Here is a 15794-nt window from a genome sequence, read left to right on the forward strand (position 1 = left end):
CAAAAAAAATCTGATGAGGTTCAACAAGGACAAGTGCAGAGTCCTGCACTTAGGACGGAAGAATCCCATGCACTGCTACAGACTAGGGACCAAGTGGCTAGGCAGCAGTTCTACAGAAAAGGACCTAGGGGTTACAGTGGATGAGAAGCTGGATATGAGTCAACAGTGTGCCCTTGTTGCCAAGAAGGCCAATGGCATTTTGGGATGTATAAGTAGGGACATTGCCAGCAGATCGAGGGACGTGATCGTTCCCCTCTATTCGACATTGGTGAGGCCTCATCTGGAGTACTATGTCTTCCTTTCTAGGCGCAGGACTCTGCACTTATCCTTGTTGAACCTCATCAGATTTCTTTTGGCCCAATCCTCCAGTTTGTCTAGGTCACTCTGGACCCAATCCCTACCTTCCAGCGTATCTACCTCTTCCCCCAGCTTAATGTCATCCGCAAACTTGCTGAGGGTGCAGATCACTGTAGTTAACTGTATCTAGAACTGAATGTGAAGATGATGCAGAGGTTCTAGCTGGGACAGAAGGGTGTACTTGCCTGTTCTGTGGCTGAGGCTATTGTGAGCACATCAGGAACCAAATACATCCCCTGGCTCCTGGTCAGCTTTCAATGCCAATTTAAGTCATTGGCCCTAATTTTCAAAGTAATTAATGGATTGAGCCTCCGCTGTATCAAATACTTAAATTCAATCTGTGAACTTCTTGGGGCTGATGTTCTGTTGGAAACTGGGATTCACTGTATCTTGATTCAGCTGAGAAATTTTGAAGTTTTTGCTTAAGCTATGAGGTGCATAAATAGTTATTCTTGAAATGAATTCCATATTAGTCTTCTGACCGTTTGGTTATCTTTTGCTGTGGATTTTATTTCAAACTGGCAAGCTATTTTGGGGTGGGATCATTTCCTTCCAGTGACTGACAGGTCTGGTTTAGTCTTCAAACTGCAAATTAGGCTGGGGTCCCACTGTAATGGGTCTATGGACCTTATTATCTGGAGAGAGGAAATTTTCAGATAAACTCAGATACATTTTTGTGTCTGTTCAGTATTCTTCACATGAAGCAACTTGCTCTTTAGAGCTGGGCAAACTTTTTTCTCCAGTAGATGCATCTCTCTAAAGAGCGCCAAGTTCATGCACACGAGCACTATGTCTTTCATACAGTTTGGATCCATGCAGGCGATCATTATGAAGAACCACAGATATGATGGGAAATGGCTAATTTTTGTTTTCCTTTTCCAAGCTAAATAACCTACAGAAGGTCAGTATACATAGTGAAAAATGAATTAGTTTAATTTTTCTCTGTTTAAAAAAAAAAAAATCAGATTATACCAATAGGGAAATCTTGTGTTTAAAATGGTTTTTAACATAGTGCTCCTCAATTGTTCATCTTGTTAAATCACACCACATTAAATCACAAGTTTGATTCTATATATTTATATGAAAAGTGTTTAGCAAAGTGTCTATTTTTAATACTACTAGTATAAAAATTGTGGAACTGAAACTCTACAGGCCATAGATTTACTAAAATGAACAAGCACAATTTTAGCTTTTTTTAAAAATATTTCAAAGCAATACACAACTTTAAGTTGCAAATCTTATAATGCACCTAATTCTTTTATTTTTTTAACATAAAATCTGTAACACGTCCATGAGAAATATTAAGGGAGGATGATTTGAAGGCAGTGTCTTGTGCCTGCAGCTCCGAACTCATGCAGAAGCCGCGGTGTGACCACTGATGTTCATATGACATATATATAAAGTACCAATATGTTAAATTAAAAGGTTTAATTTACAAATCATTTTTACATTTTCATTTTTGATAGATTTCATTCATATATGTGAAAATCTTTGCCATGAAGGAGAATGTGGACCATGCTCTCGTACATCAAATATTTACTGTAGGTGTGCCTTCAAAACAAAGGTAAAACTTTAAACACTAATCTCTAGTAACAAGCTCTCTTAAAAATTATCTGGGGGAAGGAGGCGCTATACACTGTAGTAGCAAGTAGTACTGCTAGATTTGTAGAACCAGTAGGAAATAGCTAGCTCAACATGCGGGTCATTTACTTATATGTTTCATCAAGTTCAGGAGTGTGCTTTTCAGTTTATATGTACATGATTTTATTCATTAATTTAGCTGTGGAAAATCCATCTTCTCCCACAAAACTACTACAATTCAGTTAATGTTACTTCCACCAAAAGCATTAGAAGTTAGAAGTATGTCATGTGCATGGTGATTTGATGTGGAATTTTGGAGAGTGGTGTTTGTGCTGTGGAACGTTGCTAGTGCTACCATATTAATGCTGCTAGGGCTGCTGCTCTTGGAGCTCTGATTTTAGCTGCACTAGAACAAAATGCAGCATATTGATTCATTAGACCTCGGTCTTATTCCTAAAGAAAGACCACATGCTCAGTTTGGTGGCAAAGACACTCAACCAGGTTTGCTGTCAACAAAGTACAGTCCTAGTGCCACATAGGCGCTCAGTCATGGAATTAAACATGTATACCCCTTACAAGGTACTAGTTCAATCAACAGAACAGGATGCTATCTCCTAAACTAGTACAAAGATGCCCTGCATGACTTCTCTTTTCATATATTGATACAGACAAGTTACATATTACATTCCATATGCTTTTCATTATAATCCTGTACCTTGTACCTGTCAGTTGGAACAAAACGTCTTCATCCATTTTCCTGTCCTTCCCTCCTTACCTTATGAGGGGTCTGTGGGTCCATGAGTGTAGCATTTCCTAGAAATGTGTTTCTGCAGTTACTTGAGAACTCTGGGCATTTCTGTATCATCCTCTCAGGTCAGGAATGTGCTTTCTAATACCTGGTGTGTTGCCATTCTGCCAAGGCCTGGCATATGCTGGTTCACAGCCTTTGGCTCACACTGTTAGTTATGCCTAGGGCTCCCGCAAGGCTTACGGGGGAGTCATTTGTTTAGCAGTCTCCATTTCTTCCTCACTCTATACATTTGTACAGTGATCCAGCAGATTGTCAGTTTGTATATTGCCAGTAACAGGCCAATTGTTTTATTATTATTGTGTGGAACCCGATCTTTGAAGCAATTTGATAGTGTTGGAGCCTTAATGAATGTGACATTCATGTGTTCACAGTAGTATCTTCAAACCATGTATATCTGATGTTTCTGTGACTTTGCCGCCAAGGTCCAATATGGTCCCTGCAAACTTGCTTTCCTGATAAATGTTTGGGTGAAAGGCCTAGGATTATCTCTTACTGCTGTGAGTTCCAGCATAGCATCTTCTAGCTTTTGCAGCTCCTCAGAGAACTCGAGATCCCGTCCTTGAAAAGTAAGAGTGGTAAATCACCAATGTGATTGAAGTCTATCATGAAATACCACATGTCCTGAAAATGGCATTTTAAGAGCCTGAGACAAGGGCCATGTCCAGACAACACTCTCAAGTCCGCCCTTTGAACCTATGGAAACATGTATAACAATACCTACAGCAAAACTTCCCCCTCCTGGGGGTATTACAGCTCACTCCATGTGAGCAGAAGCTGCTTTCACATCATCCTTATCGGACGTTCTGCTGCAGAGCAGCAACTTGGAGGTCTGTCCACATGTTCATAACACACTATGCTCTAACTCAAGCTGCAACTGTATACCAGCTTCCTTGCACTCTCTGCTAGTCAACCACGTGTGGAATAAACACAAGGACAATCACTCGAAGAAGAAATAGAGGGTACTTATTGTAACTGGAGGTTCTTCAAGATGTGTGGTCCCTAACTGTATTCCCCTACCTGCCCTCCATCCCCTCTGCTTTGGATTCTGTAAAAAGAGGAACAGGAGAGGCACTGATCCATACTGCCTCTTATACCCTCAGTCAGGAGCACGAGAGAAACTGTTGCGCATGTGAGCGTTAAGAGACACTGCTTTGAAGAATTTCTGGACTCGGGCACATGGCACACGTGTACCCACTTGTGGAATACAACGGATAGGGACCACACACTTCGAAAAATCTCCAGGTACAGTAAGTAACCTCCATTTACTCACCCTTTGCAGTAACTGTGGTTCTTCGAGCTCTGTCCCCCTGTTGATGATCACTACCTACCCTCCTTCCCCTCTGCTTCAGAGTTTCCTCTATGGAAGATTGTGGTAGAGAAGGAGTTGAGGGTGGTTTGCCTGCACAGACATCTGTGTGGGGCACAAGAATGTATGGGACAGATGCACAGGCCAAGTGGATGCTAATAAAAATTTCCAATTGAAGTTGCATGGGGTGCGCACGGACGCGTGCAAACACACACCCACCCACCCTCTGAAGTGGAGTACCTATGGGGGGCACATCTCAAAAAAGTAGTTTTTAACTGCACAGGGTGAGTTACCTCTCCTTATGTGTGTCATCAGTTATTGGCTGTGTGTGTGTGTTCTTGCTGTGTGCTGCTTTTGCTCTGGCCAGATAGCCTGTCCAGCAGGCTCCAGTCCAAGAAGACCACAGGCTCCATTCAGTAGCGAAGGAACTTGGCCAGGTTTATTGTCCACGAAGCACTGTCCTAGAGTCCTGGCTCAATGGTTACAGGTACGTTAACACATGTATGCCCATTACAATGGATTCAGCTCTCTCAACAGCGGGACTTTCTATTTCCCCCTCGGCTAAACATAACACCCTGTCTGTGACCCCTCTTTTATACACTGATACAAATAAATTACCTGTTGCCCCTCTGATGTGGTTAGTTACCACCCTTTACATTGTACTTCTTGGTTTAATCAAAGCATCTCTATCCATCATCCTATGATCCTGACCGTATCTTTAAGAGGGGTCAGTAAGTCCCTGTACCATCTTCAGGGAGTGTGTTTACACCATAACCTTGTATTGGGGTTTTCTGGCACTACCCTTCTAGAATGTGCTTACATGACTACTTAGTTCCTAGGCGTGCTTGTGTTTTTGCAACGCCAGCCCTGTTCTTGCCAAGTTCATGTATTGGACGGTGAACCCGCAAGCCGGCATCTGCTTTATAACAGGGCAGGGCTTGACTTTTGTTTGGGCCTTAGGTCTTACACCAGGCCCTTATACCAAGCCTCATGTCTCAGGCTCTCTCTTTCTACTACATTCCCCCACTTTTTGCCTTTTTATGGGGAGGATATTTTAACCATTGTCACGGAAAAAGCATAATGCATGGACTGAAGATGTCCCAGTGGGCTAAACACTGTTATAGGGCCACCTTATTTTACCTTCTCCACATTCATTCCCCATCTGTTCCTTGGTCTGCACATTCCCTCGTATGACTGGTGGACAGATTTTAAGTTCCAGTTATGTCTTAGTCCCTTATGGTGGGCCTGGGAATGTTAGCTCAGGAACTTTGAGGAATGTAATTTTATGTTTGAGATTTGGGCACACATACCCATATTATATATATGGGAATATATGTATAGTATCACAGAATATCAGGGTTGGAAGGGACCTCAGCAGATCATCCTGCTCAAAGCAGGACCAATCCACAATTAAATCATCCAACCAGTTTTTGCCCCATATCCCTAAATGGCCCCCTCAAGGATTGAACTCACAACCCTGGGTTTAGCAGGCCAATGCTCAAACCACTGAGGTATCCCTGCCCCCCCCCCCCCCCACGTGTACATGTGACACTGCCTCATATTTGAGCATCACAATCCTTTTCTAATCTGCTGTTGTCGTCTGGCCCTTTTACTTTGGTTCTGCAGATAGCAACACACTCATATTAGGGCAATTACAGTTACCATCTGTATTATCATTAGTAGTAGGATGAGTGTTTTGGAATACTGGGATAGGCATTATTTCAGGGTGTCCCACAGTGCTATGTATATAAGAAGTAAAACAGAAGTTTGGAGTAGACACATCACAAATGAGGCCTTTATATATAAATATTTTGTAATTAGTTACTAACTACATAATACTGTACATCCATGTTACAGGTTACCCTTACTGCTGATTGTCACCCTCTATTCCTGAGGGAATTCAGCACCAAAAAATTAAAAATTTCTGTGGACACTATTTTAAAATTCTGCATATTTTATTTGTCAAAATAACATAATATAATCACACGAGTTTCAATATTTTGGTAATTTTATTTCAAAATACTTGTCAGCAAGTATGTCTGTAACAATACAGACAAAAAAGATTCAGGAAATGTGTGTTTAACAAATAGATTCCTTACTAGGCATGTTAATACAGAACTTTGAGTAATTAATTTAAACTACAAAAAAGAAACTTATTTCCTGCACCCCTCAGAAGAAGTACAAAGGCTCGGGGAAGTCAGAGGTAATGGAGGAACTGAGGGAGAAGGAAGGAGCCTGGGAGTGAACCAGGAGGGTTGTTGGGTGTGGATAGGAGAAGTATGGAACATTTTCTTTTTGGAGGGATTGCTAGGGAGTTGGGAAGCCCAACTATGCGGACCCTGGCTCTTCCATTCAGTCAGACACGTCTGTCCCTGTCCCTGAGTGGGCCTGCACCCACTGTTTCCCTGTGCCCCTCCATTCATCCCCTGATTCAATACTGTCACCCCACAAGCTCCTGTGCCCGTGATCCAGTCTGTCCCGCTCCCCCCACTAGCCCTTCTGAACCCCAGTCTGTGATCTCCCAGCAGCCCTGTGGGCCCCACTCTGCTTCCTAACCTGGCTCCACAGGCAGGCTGCTGTGATGAACGCAGCGGCTAGCTGTTACTGCTGGTCAGCTGGCTGTTCTGGTGCCACAGCGGCCTCTGGTGGGCGAAAGGTGGAACTGCAGCACTTTTTCAGCAGACTGTATTTTCGAGGGGGTAGGGGGGAAATTCTGCATCAGACACAAATTCTGCATGTTTGCAGTGGCATAGAATTCCCCCAGGAATAATCCTCTGATCAGCTTCTCTAGGCAGGAAACAGGAACAGCTAGCTTCTGTGTTCCATTGGTTGCATACCTCTGATACACCAGTAGTTGACGTAGATCCAGTTATTTCTTATAGATGCTGTCTTCCAGATAAACCTACTGAATGGACAGTAACCAATTTACCAAATATTGCTGTGTCAGAATTTAATTGTTAACCAGACACCAAACAAGAATGTTTTGAATAACCTGCTTCATTTAGGATGCAGTGTCACTGACCCCAAATTTTGACTGTTACTAACAGGGAATTTGTTTGCATAATTTGACATATTGCCAACCCATTACTGTTTTTGTTATACACCAGCAATACCAATGCCAGCTAGCTGTTTGTTTCTAGTGAGGTTAGGTGATTAAAAAAGGAAAATATTTCCTAATGAGTTGGTTATGGTAGTTACTATGTAACTTCCATAAACAATACAAATAACTTCTTTGCTGGTTTGTTGTTTCCTTGCTTTGTTGTTGGCTGCCATTAGTTTAATTTTTACCTGTGTGTTGGTTAAACAGTTTAGCAATGGCGTTTACACAGTAGCTAAATTCATTCATATTTCAATGGTAAAGATTTAAAACCACCGGCACATGAACTCACTTTGCTTAATAATATACAATTTAAATGACAGTTAGACCTGGTCCAGCTAGTGGTATTTAGCTGATTGCCTACCTAATTGTCCATATATAGTAGACTGAGGTGTAGTTGGCTAGTCTGTTGTTTATAAAGCACTTCATTTTTCTTTTCTTGATGCCTGGGGTTACTTCACTGTGTACTGATGTCTTCTGGTGTCTTCAGTCAGTGGGATGCAACCATAAACAGCTTAAGTTGATTAACAGAATAAAGTTTTTACATTCCTCTTTTTTTCAGTAACCCAGATTTAATACACAGATTAACTTAGTGTGCATTATTAATTTTTTATATACTAAATATAGTGCTTAACTGCTGAAATAGATGTACACGATCTTCTGTGAGAGGAAGTACTGCTCTCCACTGCTGAGCACTCTGTTTTAGCAAAAGAGTTAGTAACAGAATTTTTATCCAAGCTTTCTAGAGTTAATTTGCTTGTGATACCAATTCCACTTCTGCTAACTGTTTAGAAGCACAAACTTTAACCACCACTACTTCCCTTTAACATAACATTAAAGAAAGAGTGTAAACATTAAACCAAACTGAATTTTAAATGCTGGTCTATGAAAACACATTGAGAGTATTAAACTTAGATGTATTTGGGGAAAAAAAGGTGTTAATGTGTTGAAATTATTTGGTTAGCTTTAACATTTTGGAACATAACCAGACATAGTTTATATTGATATCTTTTTTACCATTTTTGCTATAACATTCTTATAACTATATTTTAATACTTAATAAAGGTGCAAAGAAGTTTATAAAAACCCAAACAAGAAATTGACATTTTGTTAATATTACTGTTGAATTACTGGTGATGTTTCCCTTTACATTTTTTCCTTTGACTAAAAAATCCCCTTGTGATTACTAAAAGAGAATTCTTTTTGTTTGCAATTGCATTATTTGTTGAGGCAGAAATATATGTACATATATTTATAACTGAGGCCTTTTTGAGCTTTTGCAAAAAAAATTAATTGGTTAATACTGTTACGATGGTTATACCCCAACCATAATATTAAAATAATGTTGTACCATTTATATTTTAAAAAAGTATAAAAGTGACTCTTGTTGTAACAAAATAAAAGAAAAAAGTGGTCACGTGACACACAGCACAGAGCAACATACAAGATATACAGGACAAAATTACAATTAAAAATGAATGGCACCAGAATTATATTTATAACTATACAAGATAAGGCATTAAGAACCTTAGGTATTAAAGCAATGCATTATAGAAAATAAACAGGTGAGTAAAAGAGTTAAAGATCTAAATAAGCAAGTTATTACCGTTTCATTTTAAACTTTTAATAAGAATTGATAAAAATTCATATGAAGTTATTTTCCCCCTTTGTTGTATTAGATTAATAAGTTAAGGCATTTTCCATTTCTTTATATTACTTTACTTTAAAAACTCTTCTATATGGAAATGTTTCAAATATTAGTCAGTGGTTAAAATTAGAAGCAGTCTGCATTTCTGTTGCTTGGCAACCATATCTTCAAGAAAATTAGGAGTAATTCCAGCTGTTGATTCCTGAAGAGTGTAAATAATTAATTTACTGGATTTATTTAAAGTAAAACTTTTACCTAATTTTCTCTGTTGTTTTGTTCTGTTTTCAGTTGTTTTTGTCTTTTTTAGCAATGGTGGTTTTTGGAATAACTATAACTTTTAACTTTTAAAACAGAGAGAGAAAGCAGAAGTGAGAAGAGGCGGGGAGTGCAGGGGAAGGGAGGGATACCTGAGCCAAGAGAGATTAACTCTATCAAATTATCTTAAAGTACAGGCAGCAGCAGTGAGTTTAGCAAACTGAGAGAGGATATAAGGGAAAACTTAACTGAAGTAAAAATATTTGAGAAAGAAGATTATATTATTAGCTCTGAGCTGAGGCTCCGTGGGTTAAAGCAGTTGGGAACCTGCACCCCTGGTTTTTATCCTGGCTCTGAGATGAGAGTAGGGGTCATTACTTGCTCTTGCAATATCTGAATTTGTTCCCCCAGTGTCTGTTGCTTTTGTCCTCATGCCAAATAGATTGCAAGAGTGCCCTTGCCTGCTACAGTTAACTGTTTTGGGGCAACTCTATGTATTAATGCATCAATTTTAGGTATTAAACTGCTCACTCTCAGTATTTCACTTAGAAATTCTTTTTTGTCCACTCCCCCATGATAAAGTCGCAGCTCCAGTTTCCTAATGTGCTCTGTGAACTGTTCCATTTTTTCCTTCATCTGATTTACCAATCCAGTGAAAGTATTGTTTGCTACTTCTCCCTCCTGTGCACTTTTCCTGTTCTGACAAACACCAGTCTAGGACTCAGTTTAGCTTTTAGTGGAACCTGGCTTTTATCAGACAATGCAAGGGCCCGTGGCCAGTTTGGGTCATTCCCAGAGGCCCCATTGCAGCACCCATTCCAATCACTCCATGTTACATCTTTTAATTTTTCTCAGGCCACCTTTTTCCATTTCTGTTTCCATTTTTCAGGCACTATATAGGTACCCGAAACCCATTGCTGACCAATATTTATAACCGGGGATGGCACTTCTATTTTTTGAAGATTCTTTACAGCTATTTCCAACATTTTATTCTGTTCCTGTGCTTTCTGTAACGTATAATGTCTCTGAACTGCTTGCCACCCTGCTAGAAGAGCAGAAGCATTTCAGATCTCTGTTGCTTCTCTTGCTTCTTTTTTTTTTCTTCTTCTGTTAGTTGCCCTGCCAATTTTGTGGCCTGTTGTGTACATTTCTTACTCTTATTATTTTCTAAGGCTATAGTCTCTGCCCAACCTTATAGATTCCATTCCATGTTTCTTCCCCCTATCTCTTTTAAATTCATATGGACCTCCTTTACTGGCAGTCCAACATGTCCATACCTTATGAAACTCATCAAAAACATTGTTGCAGGTGGTTTTGGGTACATGTCGTCAGTCGCCCCTCCCTCCATGAAAGCAATGGCAGACAATCGTTTTGCGCCTTTTTTCTGTGCAGACACCATACCACGGCAAGCATGGAGCCTGCTCAGCTCACCGTCACCGCTGTTGTGTCCTGGGTGCTGTTGTTAGCAGACGGTGCAACTGCTAACCGTCATCATCCACCACTTCCGCTGCAACTCTACTCTCCTGCTCTTGTAAATGAGCTCAGTCTCAATAGCAAATTTCTCCATGTTGTCGACATGCACCGCTTCTGCTGCAACTCAGCTTTCCTGCAGATGCCATACCACGGCAAGCAAGGAGCCCACTCAGTTCACCGGCACTGCTGCTGTTGTGAGCATTGTAAACACCTCACGTGTTATCCTGGAGTATATACATAACCGGGCTAAGAGACACCAGCACATGGACGATTTTGATGAGGAAATGGACACAGAAGTTCGTGAAAGGATGGGCTGTGGCAATTGGGACATCCATGGTGGCAGTAAGGCTGGTTGATACAGTGGAACGCCAATTCTGGGCCCGGGAAGCGAGCACAGACTTGTGGGACCGCGTAGTGTTGCAGGTATGGGATGATTCACAGTGGCTGTGAAACTTTCACATGTGTAAGGCCACTTTCCTTGAACTCTGTGAGTTGCTTTTCCCCGCCCTGAAGCACAGGAATACCAAGATGAGAGCTGCCCTGACAGTTGAGAAGTGAGTGGCGATAGCCCTGTGGAAGCTTGCAATGCCAGACAGCTACCGGTCAGTCAGAAATCAATTTGGAGTGGGCAAGTCCACTGTGCAGGCTGCTGTGATCCAAGTAGCCAGTGCAATCATTGACGTTCTGTTATCAAGGGTAGTGACTCTGGGAAATGTGCAAGTCATGGTGGATGGCTTTGCTGCAGTGGGGTTCCCTAACTGTGGTGGGGTGATAGACGGAACGCATATTCCTATCTTGGCACCGGACTACCTTGCCAACCAGTACATAAACTACAAGGGGTACTTCTCAATGGTGTTGCAAGCACTGGTGGATCACAAGGGACATTTCGCCAACATCAACATGGGATGGCCAGGAGAGGTGCATGATGCTTGCATATTTAGGAACTCCAGGCTGTTCAAGCAGCTGCAAGAAGGAACTTACTTCCCAGACCAGAAAATTACTGTTGGGGATGTTGAAATGCTAATAGTTATCCTTGGAGACCCAGCCTACTCATGAAGCCTTACACAGGCAACCTGGACAGTAGTAAGGAGCAATTCAACTATAGGCTGAGCAAGTGCAGAATGGTGGTAGAATGTGCCTTTGGACATTTAAAAACTCGCTGGTGCTGTTTGCTAACTAGGTCAGACCTCAGCACAAGCAACATTCCCATTGTTATTGCTGCTTGCTGTATGCTCCGTCATATCTGTGAGAGTAAGGGGGAGACGATTATGGCGGGGTGGGAGGTTGAGGCAAATCGCCTGGCATCCGATTTTGAGCAGCCAGACACCAGGGTGATTAGAAGAGCACAGCTAGGCGCACTGCACATCAGAGAGGCTTTGAAAACCAGTTTCATGACTGGCCAGGCTACGGGTGCAACCATTGTGTGTGTTTCTCCTTAATGCAAACCCGCTCCCCTTAGTTGATTTTAATTCCCTGTAACCAAACCACTGTCCCTCCCCCTTTCGAAATAAAGTAACTATTGTTTTGAAACCATGCATTCTTTCTTTATTAATAAAATAAAAAAGTGAGTTAACTGACAAGGTAGCCTGGGTGGGGTGGGAGGGAAGGACAAGGCCACATTGCTTTTTGTAGCCACGCTACAAATCAAACTGTTTGAATGACAGCCTTCTGTTGCTTGGGCCATCCTCTGGAGTGCAGTGGCTGGGTGCCTGGAGCCTCCCCCCACTGCGTTCTTGGGCGCCCGGTTGAGGATGATATGGAACTTAGGGAGGAGATCACGCGGTTATACAATGGATGCAGTGGGGGTCTGTGCTCCTGTTGGCTTTCCCGAAGCTCCACCAGATGCTTCATCATATCCGTTTGCTCCCCCATTAGTCTCAGCATCGCCTCCTGCCTCTGCTCTTCGTGCTCCTGCCTCTGCTCTTCATGCTCTCTTAATGCTTTCCTGGCCTCTAACACTGAATGCCTCCATGCATTAAGCTGTGCCTTAGCAGTGCGGGGGGACTGCATGAGCTTGGAAGACATGTCATCATGAGCATGTGCATTTTTTTTGCTTTCTAATCTGCAATAACCTCAGGGATGGAGATGATAGGGGGAGCATAGAAACATTTGCGCCTGGGGGTGGGGGGGAGATAAAAAGGGAGAGTAAAATTTAAGATGGTACATTTCTGAGAACAAAAGGGATACTCTTTCACAGTGAACCAAGCAATTCACAGTAGACAGCACATGTGCTTTAGGTACAAGGTCACATTTTTCCTTTTATATTGAGAGCCTGCCAGTATGGTGACACATCACACACGGCTGGGCAACAGAATTCGGTTTCCAGGCAGCCATGGTGTCATAAATATAAAGGGGGAGGGGGGGAGGCGGCTTTTGTCTGTCTGTGTGATACCTTTGCTGGGAACCGGGAACAGATCAAGGATGCAAGCCTTCCAACTCCTGTAAAGTTAGTTAGTAATCTAGCTAGAAAATGCATTAGGTTTTCTTTGTTTTGGCTTGTGAAATTTGCTGTGCTGGAGGAAATGCGTATTCCTGTTTTTGTGCCTTTTTGTAACTTAAGGTTTTGCCTAGAGGGATTCTCTATGATTTGAATCTGACTGCCTGTAAGACTATCTTCCATTCTGATCTTACAGAGTTGTTCTCTTTATCTTTTTTTTGTTCTAATAATAAAGTTCTATTTTTTAAGAACCTGATTGGGTTTTTTGGATCTTAAAAATCCAAGGCTGGTCTGTGCTCATCTTGTTTATTCTCAAGCCTCCCCAGGAAAGGGGGTGTAAGGGCTTGGGGGGGGGTATTTTGGGGAAATAGGAACTCCAAGTGGTCCTTTCCCTGTTCTTCGTCTAAATCACTCGGTGGTAGTAGCATACTGTTCAAGGACAAGGCGAAATTTGTGCCTTGGGAAAGTTTTTAACCTAAGCTGGTAAAAATAAGCTTAGGGGGTCTTTCATGCGGGTCCCCACATCTGTACCCTAGAGTTCAGCATGGGGAGGGACCCCTGTGACACATGGTAAGGCACAGGGTACGCGGGGTTGGCTTCTTATGTATACCACGTGGGAATGGTTTCAAACTGCAGCGCCATCCTTTCCCATAGCAAGCAATGGGTTGGGTTTCACTTTTCAAAGGAGGGGTTGCTGCTTTTGGGTGGATGTGCAGCACACACCTCCCCCCACCCCACCTCATGGCTATTCTCTGGGATGATCCCTTCACCCCTCCCCCCCGCCGCTTGGCTATTCTCCAGGATGATCTCTTTTAGCCAAGCACAAACAGCCCAGCATGAACGGGGTCCTTTTACTGTTCCCTTACAAAAATTTGCCTATTTCAGCCAGTTGACCATGAATGATATCGCTTTCCTGAGGCTAACACAGAAAGATATAGACCAAATGTTGCTTGAATGCGACCAAAACCTAGGGCCATTCGCTGCCATGCTTTGTGCTGCAGTGATTCCAGAATACTTGCTACTGGCTTGCCTTGCTAAAGTGTCCTACTGTGGAGGATGAAATAAGGCAGCCCTTCCCAGAAACCTTCTGCAACGGCTTTCAGGGTACCTCCAGGAGAGCTTCATGGAAATGTCCCTAGAGGATTCTTGCTCCATCCCCAGACATGTGAACAGACTTTTCCAGTAGCTGTACTGACCGCGAATGCATCTCAAGTCTTCAGGGCAAATCAGACATGAAACAGTATTGCTTTTAAACCCTGTACTGTAGTTACAAATGTGTACTCACCAGAGGTGCCTTCTCCGGCTTCAGGGTCGGGGATTGGCTTCAGGGTGATTAAAAGGTCCTGGCAGCTGGGGAGAACGGATTCACCGCTTGCCTGCTGCGCATTCCCCTCCTCCTCCTCTTCCTCATCCACAAAATCCTCTTCCCTGTTGCATGAAACTCCCCCCTTGCAGGTGTCCACGGACAGTGATGGGGTAGTGGTAGGGTCCCCCCTAGAATGCCGTGCAGCTGATTATAGAAGCGACAGGTGTGGGGCTCTGACCCAGAGCACCCGTTTGCTTCCTTTGTCTTTTGGTACGCTTGCCTGAGCTCCTTAACTTTCATGTGGCACTGCTATGTGTCGCTGTTGTAGCTTCTGTTCATCATGCCCTGTGAGATTTTGGCAAATATATTGGCATTTCTTCTTTTTGATCGGAGTTCTGCCTGCACAGATGCTTCTCCCCATACACCAATCAGATCCAGTGTCTCCCTTTTGGTCCATGCTGGAGCTCGTTTGCGATTCTGGGAGGACTGCATGGTCACCTGTGCTGCTGAGCTCGCCACGCTGACCAAACAGGAAATGAAATTCAAAAGCTCCTGAGGCTTTTCCTGTATACCTGGCTAGTGCATCGGAGTTCAAATTACTATCCAGAGCGGTCACATTGGAGCACTCTGGGATAGCTCCCAGAGGCCAATACCGTCTATTTGAGTCGGCACTACCCCAAATTCAACCCAGCAAGGTCAATTTTAGCGCTACTCCCCTCGCCGGGGAGGAGTGATCTTAAACACAAAAAAGAAGCTTCCAAGAAGTGGAAGATTGGACAAGTGACCGGGGGGAGTATAAAAATATTGCTCAGGCATACGGGTGTGAAATCAGGAAGGCCGAATCAGCCTTGGAGTTGCAGCTAGCAAGGGATGTTAAGCGTAACAAAAGGGTTTCTCCAGGTATGTTAGCAACAAGAAGGTCAGGGAAAGTGTGGGCCACTTACTGAATGGGGGAGGCAACCTAGTGACAGAGGATGTGGAAAAAGCTAATGTACTCAATGCTTTTTTCGCCTCTGTCTTCATGAACAAGGTCAGCTCCCAGACTACTGCCCTGGGCAGCAAAGCATGAGGAGGAGGTGACCAGCCCTCTGTGGAGAAAGAAGTGGTTCGGGACTATTTAGAAAAGCTGGACAAGCACAAGTCCATTGGGCCGGATGCACTACATCCGAGGGTGCTAAAGGAGTTGGTAGATGTGATTGCAGAGCCATTGGCCATTATCTTTGAAAACTCACGGTGATCGGGCAGGTCCCGGATGACTGGAAAATGGCTAATGTAGTGCCCATCTTTAAAAAAGGGAAGGAGGAGGATCCTGGGAACTACAGGCCAGTCAGCCTCACCTCAGTCCCTGGAAAAATCATGGAGCAGGTCCTCAAGGAATCAATCTTGAAGCACTTAGAGGAGAGGAAAGTGATCAGGAACAGTCAGCATGGATTCACCAAGGTCAAGTCATTCCTGACTAATCTAATTGCTTTCTATGATGAGATAACTGGCTCTGTGGATGAGGGGAAAGCAGTGGATGTGTT

At 43.0% G+C, this 15794-nt stretch overlaps 1 protein-coding gene across 6 annotated transcripts in view; it reads left to right on the forward strand.

The window, feature by feature from the left end:
• The window catches only part of NFX1 (nuclear transcription factor, X-box binding 1), a 253243-nt gene that overhangs the window by 99777 nt on the left and 137672 nt on the right, over nt 1-15794 (forward strand). For all 6 annotated transcript variants that reach the window (XR_007355124.2, XR_012667101.1, XR_007355121.2 and 3 more), the window contains exon 10: nt 1824-1921. Coding sequence is in view for 3 of the 6 variants with exons in the window: in XM_048839501.2 (XP_048695458.1) it covers nt 1824-1921 (98 nt within the window). In the remaining 3 variants the exon portion in view is untranslated. The remainder of the gene's footprint in view (nt 1-1823; nt 1922-15794) is intronic.

Source organism: Caretta caretta, chromosome 2 (genome assembly GCF_965140235.1).
Source record: "Caretta caretta isolate rCarCar2 chromosome 2, rCarCar1.hap1, whole genome shotgun sequence".
NCBI classification, from domain to species: domain Eukaryota; kingdom Metazoa; phylum Chordata; order Testudines; family Cheloniidae; genus Caretta; species Caretta caretta.